Genomic DNA, 13,563 nt, shown 5'->3' with positions numbered 1-13,563 from the left:
TTAGAGGTGCAGGGGATACATCAAGAAATCCCTTCCCTTTGGTCTCTCCTTTCTGCCCCAATCTTCCATACCTTGTTTTGTCTCCATCTTTCTCTTAGAATTTAGTTTTACACAAATACTCTTTTCAGCAGATGTGTGGTTATCCATATGGGGGGGAAAAAAGAGTATGAACCAGGATGCTTATCTTGGATCACTGTAAGGAGAGAGGAATCCTGGAAACATTTCTGTGTGGCAAATATACCTGCTGTAGTTTAAATGAGCTGTCCACACTACCAGAGCCAAAATCAATAGAAAATCTAAGACCCTGGCTGTTTATGTTATTAGTGAGAACACATTGCATTTTCCCCACTCCTGACCCTTCCAATCAAACATGATTTCCTAATTTTTTAGGAAACAGATTATACTCTGAAGTTTTATTCCTATCTCCTGAATCTGATACAGTTTCTAGTAAAGCATTAAGGGAACGTTTCAAGTTTAATTGATCTCTCTTCTGGGTCCAGTCTGCAGGAAACCTAGGGAAGATTAGCTATGTGCCCATCTGAGCTACTAAAGTTGCCCTCCCTCCCTTCTCAGCTGGAAACATTTAACGGAGGCTGGCCAATGGTACCCACATCCCCCTCCTCTTTTTTTCCACACAATTTCCTACTTGAAGTGCGATGTATAAGAACAATTTTAAAAGGAAGCTGGAAAATTTTAATTCTCGGCTGTAATAACACAATACTTTATATTTTATTTAGCATCTTTTATTCCAAGTACCTTAAATGGGATTATCATCACTTCCAATTTCCAAACCAAGGTACTGAAGGCAGAAAACTTGTAAGCCACTTAGCAGGTGTGAAACAATAAATTCACTAAACCAGGAACAAGAGTCTAAAGTATTAACACAGAGTCTTCAAGTTTCTAGAGATTGTTCCTTCACTAGGAAATGAAATAAATGGACATTTTCTCTCTTTTATACACAGCAACTGAGAACATATATTATCAAGTATCACATTTATGGCTCAGACTTTCATTAACAATAGAGCTTCAGCCACAACAGAGCCCCAGGTAAACAACTAGGCCTCTATGGGGGAAAAAAATATATATATATGTAATATATATGTATATATTACATATATATATATATACATATATAAACACAAGTCAAAAGGAATATCTGATGAGGCAATTAATGCACTTAATCCAATTACATAACCAAAGCAAACTATATTCTTATCCATAAGTTGGAAAAATGGCAAAATCCCTGAAAATTTTAGCTACCTGTTACTGACTGTTATAAATGTGAAAAGAATTCTAAGGGGTCTGTTCATACAATCCTCAACTCTGCTGGATGTAACAATGCTCCAAGTTTCCTGTTTGCTACTAAAACCTACATACAACATCTTCTTAGCTAAAGCTTATGGCCACACTGGCTTCAATTTACATATCGATAACATTTACAGATTCAGAAGATTCTGGAGAACCTTTCTCAGCGCGATGCAGGCCAGCCTACGGACATCAGCTGGGAGCTGCAGCACTGAATGGATCAGCTTCTTGATGATGGTCTTCAGGCACTGGTATGCTTCGTTCAAGTCTTGATCGAAAGCCTGTCCCTGCTGCCGGGCCATATGATTGCAGATGTTTCTAAAATCAACACTATCCTTTAAAAAAAAATTAAAGAAAGCAAAATAAAGGTAAGAAATTAATACAAGGTAACAAAAATGGCTTCTACCAAATTCACATACTGACCAGGAAAAAGGTTCTCAACTTAGGGCAGGGAGGAGAAAGGGTTTGTGAACTTGGGTTTTTTTTTTTTTGATAACTATTTCTATATAATTGGTTTCCTTTGTAATCCTATGTATTTTATTTCATGTATTAAAAAAGTTTTCTTAGAAAGGTTTATAAATAAAGATTCACCAGACTGCCAAGGGGGTCCATGACACAAAAAAGTTTAAGAACACATGACAAATAGTGAACTTCTTCAGTGGCCTACGGGACAATTTATACTTTGGAATTTTTTTTAAACGTATTAATGGGGATGCCCATCAATTGAGGAATGGCCGAACAAGTCGTGGTATATGTTTGTAATGGAATATTATTACTCTATAAGAAATGACAAGCAGGATGATCTCAGGAAAAAAAAAACCTGGACTTACATGAGCTGATACAGAGTAAAGGGAGCAGAACCAGAACAACATACACAGTAAAAGCAATATTGTATGTTAAACAATTGTAAATGACTTAGCTATTCTTAGCAATACAGCGATCCAAGACAATCTCAAAGGACTCATGATGAAAAATGATATCCACCTTCAGAGAGAGTGGACGGCATCTGAATACAGACCAAAGCATAATATTTTTCACTTTTTTTAATTTGAGTTTTCTTTCACAAAATGACTAATATGAAAATATGTTCTATATGGCTGCACATACGTAACCTATATCATCTTGACATCTCGGGGACAGGGGAGGGAAGAGAGGGAAACTTTAAAACAAATTTTAATTGTTTTTACATGTAATTGGTGGAAAAATAAAACATTATTTAAAAAATTATTAATGAACATTTCAAATTAGAAAGAAAAGAAAATAGGGGTGGGTAAAAACTATGGACTTCTATTATGTAAAATTTGTTTTTAACTATATATTCATTTTAACAAGGTACCAGCAAAATAGCTGTTGGTAGCATCCCCTTCTCAACTACCTGATGGCTCGCTTCTAAGTGTTTTTAAATGTTTCATTGACATTAATTTTCTTTCTTCTTTTTTGTTTGTATTACTATTACTAACCCACAATACCTCCCCAATCACCCACCCCTAAACCTCCCCTTTCCAACAAATAGCTATAATTAAGAAAAAGATATCAACACATTCACTGATTGGAAATGTCTCATTCTGCACCTACAGTGGGCCTATCACTTCTCTGCCAAGAGGTGGGAAGCATGTTTTATCATAGAGTAATTATAATTTTAGGGCTTGGGAGAACAGGAAAGTATGGACAATGGCTGTGGCTTCATTTGTTGCTTCTGTCCCATGACCCAAGAGCACAGAAATTTGTCTCCCTCAATACTCAAACACAAAATAAGCACTTATTAAATGTGCTTTTTGACCAAATTTGACAATTTCCCCAATCTGTATTTGAGAAGTAGTCAAAGGAAATGGAAGTCCAAGGCAACAAGTGGACTTTCAGAACCAATTCAAACGATAAAATGTGTGGCTAACATGTGCCTAACAGCCAGGCTCAGGTAGCATTCATTAAAAACAGATTTGTGGGCTTCACTGAGCTCCTAACAATTCCAGGTTTTATTTAGAGAACCTCGGAGAAAGCATCTTTGGGAAGTCAGTCAGTCTCACACACACACACACACACACACACACACACACACACACACACACACACACACACACCCATAAAAGTCAGCTGCTGAACTGTATTGGTGCATTATGCCCTGAGGAAACTTTGGGTCTCTATTGAGTTTTGTAAGACTCTTTATTTTACTATTTTGGTATTTCCTTCCAATTCTGGCTAAAATATATTAAAGGTCAAAGAAAACAAATTAACAGGGGAAGCCTTTCCGTGGGACTATGAGGACCCAAGACAGAAAAAGAATAACAGGTGATTGTCTCTCTTCCTTTCCATAATCGAGAAAAGCCACAGTGGGGGGCCCCCCCAGGTCAGAAATGACCTCAAGCTGAAACCCCTACTGTTTTCATTGCAGAACAATGGAAGTCCACAGAGAAATCATTTAAGGAACCAGAGTATTAACTGGCCCATACTCTTGTGTTGGAGACTCACATAATAAATATTTGTGATGATTTCATTTAAAGTGTTTTCCATTCAGCCCAGAAGCATACCCCTCCCAACAGCTTTTGTTTGTCAAATCCCATATGTTCACCCAGACAAGTTAATATCCTAGATGGTGATGGGAACCCCTTGCCAAAATTAGAACACCCTGGTTTTTTTTTCATTTTGATGAATCTAAAACCTGGGTTTGGCATGTCCGAATGTTGATGAAAATTTCAGAGACTGAACATGAAATGTTGAGCCGTGAGAACCTTAACACATGGCCACCCTTGATATAACATGGTGAGCTGGAAAGGTGTCCTTCCTGACATCTCCTCCAGCCAATCTTTTTGGTACAAGGAAGCAAATCCTAATGTTAATCTCAGAAGACTTGTTTCTTTTTCTTCCTAATTGCATTTTTGTTATCTTTTGTTTTATATTACCCACATTTCCCCAATTCCTTCCCCTCTCCGCCATCCCTTATAAGAAAGTAACTAGCAAAACTAACCAAGGTAGTCACAGTCTCACATTACATGCATTATTCCATCTCTTCCATCTCTGCAAAATGTGGAAAGGGGTATCTTTTGCTATTGTCTGGGGTCAAGCTTGATTATTCTAATTTCACAACATTCAGTTTCAATTGCCTTATTACTCATTATGCATGTTATTTTCCTGGTTCTACTTATTTCACTTTTTATCCATTCATATAAAATCTTCCTAGGCTTCTCTGTATGCATCAAATTCATTTCTCCTAACACGGTCATATTCCATTTCATTTCTCTAGCTATTTCCCAATCATGGGCATCTACTTTGCTTCTAATTCTTTGCAATTACAAAAAGTGCTTGTGTAAAATTCTGGTATAGATGAAAAGACTTTCATCAGTGACCCCACTGAGACACATGCCTAGCAGGTCTAATTATTTTTTCCAATACTGACTCTACTTTCTGAACCAGGCAAGAGATACAGCAACTTTGGTGAGCTGATCAGGAGTAAATAAAAAAGAGCCATCTGTGGTCAGTTCCAATGAACGTGGCATCACAAAGCTGTGAATCATTTACCCTTTTCAACATAAATGTTAGTGAGCCCACAGTCATACGCCCCTGACTCTGGTGTGGAGACTGATTCAGAAGCATTGATTCTCACCACATGCTGTTGCTGCGTACAGTGTTCTCCTGGTTCTGCTCACTTCACTCAGCATCAGTTCATGTAAGTCTTTTCCAGGTTTCTCTGAAATCTGCCTGCTCATCATTTCTCACAGCACAATGGTATTCCATTACAAGTATGCATATACCACAACTTGTTCAGCCATTCCCCAATTGATGGGCATCCCCTTGATTTCCAATTCTTTGCCACCACAAAAAGAGCTGCTACAAATATTTTTGTACATGTGGGTCCTTTTCCCACTTGTATGATTTCTAAGAAGTGGTATTGCTGGGTCAAAGGGTATGAACATTTTTATAGCCCTTTGGGGTTGGATCAGTTCACAACTCCACCAATGAATCAGTGTTTCAATTTTCCTACATCCTCTCCAGCATTTATCATTTTCCTGTTTTGTCATGTTAGCCAATCTGACAGGAGAGAGGTGGTACCTGAAGAGTTGTTTTGATTTGCGTTTCTCTAATCAATAGTGATTTAGAGCATTTTTTCATATGATTATAGATAGCTTTAATTTCTTCCTCTGAAAACTGCCTGTTCTCACATCCTTTGGCCATTTATCAATTGGTGAATGACTTGTATTCTTTTAAATTTGACTCAGTTCTCTATATATTTTAGAAATGAGGCCTTTATCAGAGATGATGGTTGTAAAAATTCTTTCCCAATTTTCTGCTTCCTTCCTAATCTTGGTTGCATTGGCTTTGTCTGTGCTAATACTTTTCAGTTTAATCAAAATTATCCATTTTGCAATTCTCAGTGTTCTCCAGCTCTTGTTTGGTCATAAATTCCTCCATTCTCCAAAAATCTGACAGGTAAACTATTCCTTGGTCTCCTAATTTGCTTACAGTATCAACCTTCATATCTAAACCATGTACACGTTTGGACTTTATTTTGTTATGAGGTATAAGACGTTAGTCTACATCCAGTTCCTGCCATACTATTTTTTTCAGTTTTCCCAGCAGTTTTTGTCAAATAGTGAGTAATCCCCAAAGCTGGGTCTCTGGGTTTATCAAACATTAAATTACTGCAGTCACTGACTACCGCGTCTTGTGTACCCATCCTATTCCAGTGACCCACCACTCTTATTTCTTAGCCAGTACCAAGTAGTTTTGATGATTGCTACTTTATAATACAATTTAAGATCCCAAGCTTTGTTTAAGGTTTTCCTGGAACAACTCCAGATGAGTGAATTAAACTGACTAGTGAGAGAAAAGCCTGAGAACATTTTGGAGTTCCATTGCCTAATCAAATCCTTAAAGCAGGAACCCAATCGTAGGAAAAGGGTGCCCCCAGTGGATATACAAATTTAAGTTAGTCAGGCCCTGCCTTCAAGGAGTTTCCATTCTAACCAGAAAAGGAGAGGCTGCGGAGAGGGGGCTGCTGCATAGTGTGGCTAATGACAGGAACAGAAGAATATGGTCTCAAGAATGTACTCAATTCAACAAACATTTACTAAACACCCATTTTGTGAAAAGCATCATACTAGGATGCTGGGACATCTTCTCCCATAGGTGGCCCAGCCCATAAAGTGCTGGCCCTGAGATGAAGAGGATTTATCTTCCCGACTGCAAATCTGGCCTCAAACGCTAGCTGTGACCCTGGGCAAGTACCTTGTTTGCCTCACCCTGTAAAAAGAGCTGGAGAAGGAAATGACAAATCACTTCAGTGTCCCTGCCAAGAAAATCCCAAATGGGGTCACAGTGTCAGAACCACAGGAGATGCTAGCGACACAAAGCTGAACAGTAACAACAGGCCCTGCCCTCAAGGGGCTTAAACTATTCAACCGCACTGATTCTTAACCTTTGGTGTGTCGTAGACCACCTCTAAGTCGGCTGGTGAAACCTATGGACTCCCTAGAATATTTTTAACGACACAATAAAATAAATAGCACTAAGAAGTAAACCGATTATACTGAATCACAGGCACCAGAATATTTTTAAAATGAGTTCACAGCCCCCAGGCTTAGACCCTGTTACGTAGGGATGAGTTTGTTAGGGGACAAAGAGAACCAAGCAAAGCGCTCTGGGAAAGTCAAACTCAAAAACTTGGCTCACTCATCTGTACATAAGGATCTCTATGGGATCCTTATTAATTTTAAAACACAGTGTTCTCTGTTCTGTTGGCATTTTGATTTTACTTTGTTTCCTATTTGCCAACACATTCTAATCTGGTTTGGGCAACAGTGGGAAGTGTTGTGGGCCGGGTACTGCCCATGGGCTTTGGGTCTGATCCCTCTGCTCTAGGAAAATGTAAGAAGGAGTGGATCACTTTCAGCTGAGGGGATCAGGGAAGGCTGCATAGAGGTAACACCTCAGCTAGAATTTATTAAAAAAAAAAAAAAGGATCTTGGCAAACAGTGTAGGTAAAGTAGGGTTTTCAAGGCGCAGAGAACAGCCTGTGTGTCAAGCAGAGATGGGTATGAGATCAAGGAACAACTGTCCTGCTTGTCCAGGCTGTAAAATGAGTAAAGAAACAAGGCTGGCAAGGTAGGTGAACTCCAGGGGGTCTTAAATGCCAGGCTAAGGAGTATGTATGCTATAGGCAAAGGGAATCCTCAAAGGCTTTCTCACCATGACTTCTACTTGCTTTTCTAGAAGCTGCTCTCACTTCCCTGCCCTCCCTTCCCAACCTTGTCAATCAGTTCATATGTTTGGACCATCCTCTACTTCCAAACCCTGACCCCGCTGTCCTTCTGGCAAACCCCAACCCTGATTCATCCCCACCAGCAGCCTCCTCGGCTGAGGCACACTGAATGGGTCCACTAAGAACTTGTGATCTAATTTCACCTGGGCCTTCACTGCTGCCCCGAAATCCTTTCACTTCCATCTGGCACTCTATGGCATTCCTTACAAAGCCGATTCATTCACATCTCTTCTCAAGCCCCCCACACCAAACCCCTCCACTCTCCTGAACACAAGCCCTCCCCTCATACTTTACTGAGGAAAAAAATACTACTCTCTCCTCAATTACACCAACCCCTGCGTTTTCACTCCACTCCATCCCCTCCTGTCTTGTTGTTTTTGTATTCTTCAAACCCACCCCTCCACCATTTCCACCCTGAATCTTCAAAGTCTCCCCATTTGCTAGCATCCTTGGGACTGAACATGCCTTGGTCTATGACATCCTTTAAAAATTTTCACTCAACCCTGTCAACTATCATCTCCCTTACTCCCACGCCCTGCCATCCATCCATCCCCTCTCCCCTCACACACAAATTCCTTTTAAAGTAAAACAGTCTATGTTCATTTTCTCCATCTCCTATCCTCTCAGGTAGCACAGTACTCTTTTTGCTTGTAGTAAACCCAGGGAACTTGTTACTACCCAAAAGGTGCTACAGTCTAAAGAAATAGTTGCAGGGGAAAAAAAGTTTGTTTCCAAAAAAGTCCTAGATAAGAGACGCTTACAAAAAAAGTACAATGCTTTAGGGAGGAAAGAAGAGGGGTGTGGGAGTCAACCAGGTTTCCTCACAAACATGTCCTTCCCCCCAAAGGCATTGTGAGTAACAGAACTCCGAGCTATCTAGGTGGCCTGATATCTTTTGATCAACTTCATGAAAAATAAGGTTCTCCCAAATAATGGGTCTGGGACTCAAAGAGACTCATCCCTCCAACAGGGCATAGCTGCAGGTGTCCTTTCAGAGTATGAGGTAAGGAAGGGGTTAAAAGGGCAGGCCCACCACCTCTTCGCCACTCCTGTCTGATTCAACGTATGGTCCTGACTAGTTTTGCTTCCAACCCCTTAGGATAGAAATTCCTTAGGAAATAAATATACTCAGCTAAGGCTACTTGAATCAGGGCTCAGGCTGAGATAGGGCTAAAAAGAAGCCAACAAAACAAAGCTATACGTATACCATAAGTTACCTATGCTCTGTTGGTCTATCAATGCCTAAGTTATGTATACTCAGAATTTTAATGCCTAAAAGGCCCACAGAAAGAAGACGTGTATACGTAAAAAACAAACACACAAGATATGGACAGCTGAAAATACATACACACACACACACACAATGAGGAGATGTGGCAAAAACGAACAGAAAGCTAGTTTAAAAACAGGTTCAATCCTAGCCTCTGACACACACTGGCCGTGTGCCTGCCACAGTTTTCCTATCTATAAAATAGAGATAAAAACAGCACCGACCTCCCAGGGTTATTTGTAGGAATCCACTGAAATAATATTTGCAAACCCTAAGGCGTTATGTAAATGACAGCTAACATATACAAGAAACATAGCTGTACCAATATACAAACATGTTTGTGTATTTCCTATATGTACACCCACACACACAGAATGTGTGTATGTATGTGAGCATATTCCCAGCTGCCTGTTTCAAAGGCAACATTCAGCCTGGTATCTGGTGGACCCAAGCTCTGGTCTACGAAAGTCTTTTATCCATTCCATTGGGACAGCCACCACTTTGGGGGCTCATTCTACAATTATTTTGTAGACAGCCCTAGAACTGCATTAGGTGCAGGGATGGCAGGCCAAAGGCCTTTAAAAAAAAAAAAAAACAAAAACTGACGCTTACATCCTAATTAAATCAGCAAGAAGAATCAGGGTTTGTGTGTGTTTGTTTTTTAAACAAATAAACCAAAGCCTATTCTGATAGGAATATGTTTCTCTCCCTATAACCCATCTCTCTCTGGATTTTAAATAAATGTGTGCTAGCTTCCTGCTCACTGTCTGCTACCAGGCTTTTGACAGGCTGGAGTCTATGGTTAGGATGTCCTATCTCAGAGCCTGGAGCCCAAGCACAGAATGCATTAAAGATGAGATTTTGAGCGATTGTGACTTGGGTCCCATGGTTTGAGGAAACATGGTAATTGAACTCTACCCACCCCAGTCCTAGTAGGCGTTAAATGCAGGGAAATCCACTCATTTTATCTATGGCCAATGAGCCTTGGAAGTCACTTGTAATTTAAATTTTTTTTCTTTTATTTTGTTTTAGATTTTATTTTTAGTTTACAACATTTAGTTCTACAAGTTCCTGAGTTTCAATTTTTCTTCCCTTCCCTTCCTCCTCCCCCACCCCCAAAACAGCATTCAGTCCGATATAGATTCTATATAACCCTTTGCATTAAACTTATTTATACAATAGCCAAGTTGCAAAGAAGAACTATGACCAATGGAATGAATCATGAGAGAAGAAAACCAAAAAAGAAGAGGAAAAAAAAAAAACAAGACAGCAAATAGTTTGCCTCAATATGCATTCAGAACTCTACAATGCTTTCTCTGGATGTAGCTCGCTTTTTCCATCATGATTCCTTTGGAGCTGTCTTTGAGTCCTGTGCTGCTGAGGAGAGCCAAGTCTATAAAAAGTTAGTCATCACAGAATCCATGTCTGTGGTTGTATATGATGTTCTCCTAGTTCTGCTCCTCTCACTAAGCATCAGATTACGTAGGTCTTTCCAGGTTATTACGAAGTCCGTATCCTCTCCATTTCTTACAGCGCAATAGTATTCCATTACATTCATATTCCACAACTTGTTCGGCCATTCCCCAATTGATGGGCATCCCCTTGATTTCCAATTCTTTGCTACCACAAAAAGAGCTGCTATAAATATTTTTGTACACACAGGTCCCTTTCCCACTTGTGACGTCTTTGGGGTATAGCCCTAGGAGTGGTATTGCTGGGTCAAAGGGTATGCACATTTTTATAGCCCTTTGGGCATAGTTCCAAATTGCTCTCCAGAATGGCTGGATCTGTTCACAACTTCACCAACAATGCATTAATGTTTCAGTTTTCCCACATCCCCTCCAGCATTTATCTTTTTCCTGTTTTGTCATGTTAGCCAATCTGACAGGACAGATGTAGCACCTGAAGAGTTGTTTTGATTTGTATTTCTCTAATCAATAGAGATTTAGAGCATTTGGTAGGACTCCTTCACCTATTTTCCCAAATAGCCTATAAAGTATGGAAATTAATTGTTCTTTAAATGTTTGATAGAATTCACATGTAAAGCCATTTGGCCCTGGAGATTTTTTCCTAGTGAGTTCATTGATGGCTTGCTCAATTTCTTTTTCTGAAATGGGGTTATTTAGGTAAATTTACTTCCTCTTCTGTTAACCTGGGCAATTTGTATTTTTGTAAATATTCATCCATTTCCCTAAGGTTATCAAATTTATGGGCATACAATTGGGCAAAAATAATTCCTAATTACTGTTTTAATTTCCTCTTCATTAGAGGTGAATTCATCCTTTTCATTTTTGATACTGGTAATTTGGTTGTTTTTTTTTTAATCAAATTGACCAAGGCTTTTCAATTTTATTTTTTTTCATAAAGCCAACTCAGTTTTATTTATTACTTCAATAGTTTTCTTGGTTTCAATTTTATTAATCTCTCCTTTGATTTTCAGTATTTCTAATTTGGTATCTAATTGGGGGTTTTCAATTTGTTCTTTTTCTAGCTTTTTCAGTTGCATGCTCATTTCATTGATCTCTTTTTTATCTATTTCATTCATGTAAGCATTTAGAGATATAAAACTTTCCCTAAGAACTGCTTTTGCTGCATCCCATAAGTTTTGGTATGTTGTCTCATCATTGCCATTCTCTTGGATGAAGTTATTAATTCTATGATTTGTTCTTTGGCCCACGCATTATTTAGGATTAGATTAGTTTCCCATTAATTTTTAGTTTATCTTTCCATGATCCTTCATTACAAATAATTTTTATTGCATCATGATCTGAGAAAGATGCATTGATTATTTTTGCCTTTCTGCACTGGATTGTGAGGTTTTTATGCCCTAGTACGTGGTCAATTTTTGAGTATGTGCCATCTACCACTGAGAAAAAAAAATATATTCCTTTTTATCTCCATTCAGTTTTCTCCAGAGGTCTGTCATATATGCCTTTTCTAAAATTCTATTTACCCCCTTGACTTCTTTCTTGTTTATTCTGAGATTAATCAAGTTCATAGAGGGGGAGTTTGAGGTCCCTCACTAGTATGGTTTTGCTCTCTATTTCTTCCTGTAATTCCCTTAACTTCTCCTCTAAGCAACTGCATGCTACACCACTTGGTGAATATATATTAAATAATGATATTGCTTCATTGTTTATGGTGCCTTTTAGCAGGATATAGCATCCTTCCTCATCTCTTTTAATTAGATCTCTTTGCTTTGTCTGAGATTAGGATTGCTACTCCTGCTTTATTTTACTTTAGCCAAAGCACAATATATCCTACTCCAGCCTTTTACCTTTACCCTGTGTGTATCCCCCTTTCAAATGTGTTTCTTGTAAACAATGTATTGTGGGATTATGGTTTTTAATCCATTCTCCTATCTGCCTCCATTTTATGGAAGAGTTCAACCCATTCACGGTTATGATTACAAGCTGTCTTTTTCTCCATCCTGTTTCCCGCCCCCTGCCTGTGTATGCTTTTATTTCTCCCTTCCACTCCTCAAGAGTTTTGCTTTTGACCACCACCTTCCTCAATTTACCCTCCCTCTTGGTTCCCCCTCCCTTATCTTAACCCTTTTCCCCTTGCTACTTCTTCCCTCCCTTCTGACCACCCCCCTCTTTTCTTCCCCCTTTCCCCTCCTACTGCCTGTAGGACAAGTTTGATTTCTATACTTATCAGAGTATGTTATTCTCTCCTTGAACCAAGTCCCATGAGAATAAAGCTCATATACTACTCTTCTCCCTCCCGTATGTGTTTTTGTGCCTCTTCAAGTGATGTAATTTACACCCTTTTCTACTACCTCTTTATCTCTTCTCCCAGAACACTCCCTTTACCTCTCTTATGTTTCTTAATCATTATATCAGTTATTTTATACTGATATACACAAGTCTATATGTATCCCTTTCAATTATCATAACTGTACTATTCTCAAGGTTGACATATACATACACACATACACACGCACATATATATATATATATATATATATATAACACATATATAAAACAATATAATCCTATATAAGGATTTAACAATTTGCCCTTATTAACAAGGTTTGGGGGGGGGGGTTCCACATTTACATTTTTATGTCTCTCTTGAGTTTTGTATTTGAAGATCAAATATTCCATGGGGCTCTGGCTTTTTCATCAGGAAGGTCTGGAATTCCCTTATTTCACTGAATGTCCATCTCCTTGCCTGAAAAATTATGCTCAATTTTGCTGGGTAGTTGATCCTTGGTGGTAGTCCAAGTTCCTTTGGCCTTCTGAATATCATATTCCAACTTCTCCTGCCATTTAATATAGAAGCTGAAAGATCCTGCATGATCCTGACTGTATTTCCACGATACGTGAATTGTTTCTTTTTGGATGCTTGCAGTATTTTCTCCTTGACTTGATGATTCTGAAATTTGGCTGTAATATTTCTCGGGAGTTTTCAATTTGGGATCTCCTTCAGGGGGTGATCGGTGGATTCTTTCGATGACTATTTTCCCCTCCGGTTCTAGGGCCTCAGGATAGTTTTCCTTGGGGGTTTCTTGGAAGATACTGTCCAGGCTCTTTTTTTCATCTTGGGGTAGACCAATAATTCTTAAATTGTCTCTCCTGGATATATTTTCCAGGTCAGTTGTTTTTCCAATCAGATATTTCACATTTTCTTCTATTTTTTTTCATTCCTTTCATTTTGTTTGACTACTTCTTGATGCCTCAGAGTCATTAGCTTCTACTTACTCAATTCTAATTTTTAATGAATTGCTACC

General features: G+C 38.9%; 1 protein-coding gene across 1 annotated transcript in view; it reads right to left on the bottom strand.

Annotated features, from left to right (window-relative positions):
* Positions 1 to 1,118: 1,118 nt before the first annotated feature.
* Positions 1,119 to 13,563, bottom strand: part of DLEU7 (deleted in lymphocytic leukemia 7) — a 30,873-nt gene continuing 18,428 nt past the window's right edge. The window contains exon 2 of the mRNA XM_036747066.1: positions 1,119 to 1,640. Coding sequence (XP_036602961.1) covers positions 1,437 to 1,640 — 204 coding nt within the window. The 3' untranslated portion in view covers positions 1,119 to 1,436. The remainder of the gene's footprint in view (positions 1,641 to 13,563) is intronic.

The sequence above is a fragment of the Trichosurus vulpecula genome, chromosome 2 (assembly GCF_011100635.1).
Source record: "Trichosurus vulpecula isolate mTriVul1 chromosome 2, mTriVul1.pri, whole genome shotgun sequence".
NCBI lineage: Eukaryota > Metazoa > Chordata > Mammalia > Diprotodontia > Phalangeridae > Trichosurus > Trichosurus vulpecula.
This window is presented reverse-complemented; position numbering and strand designations above follow the sequence as displayed.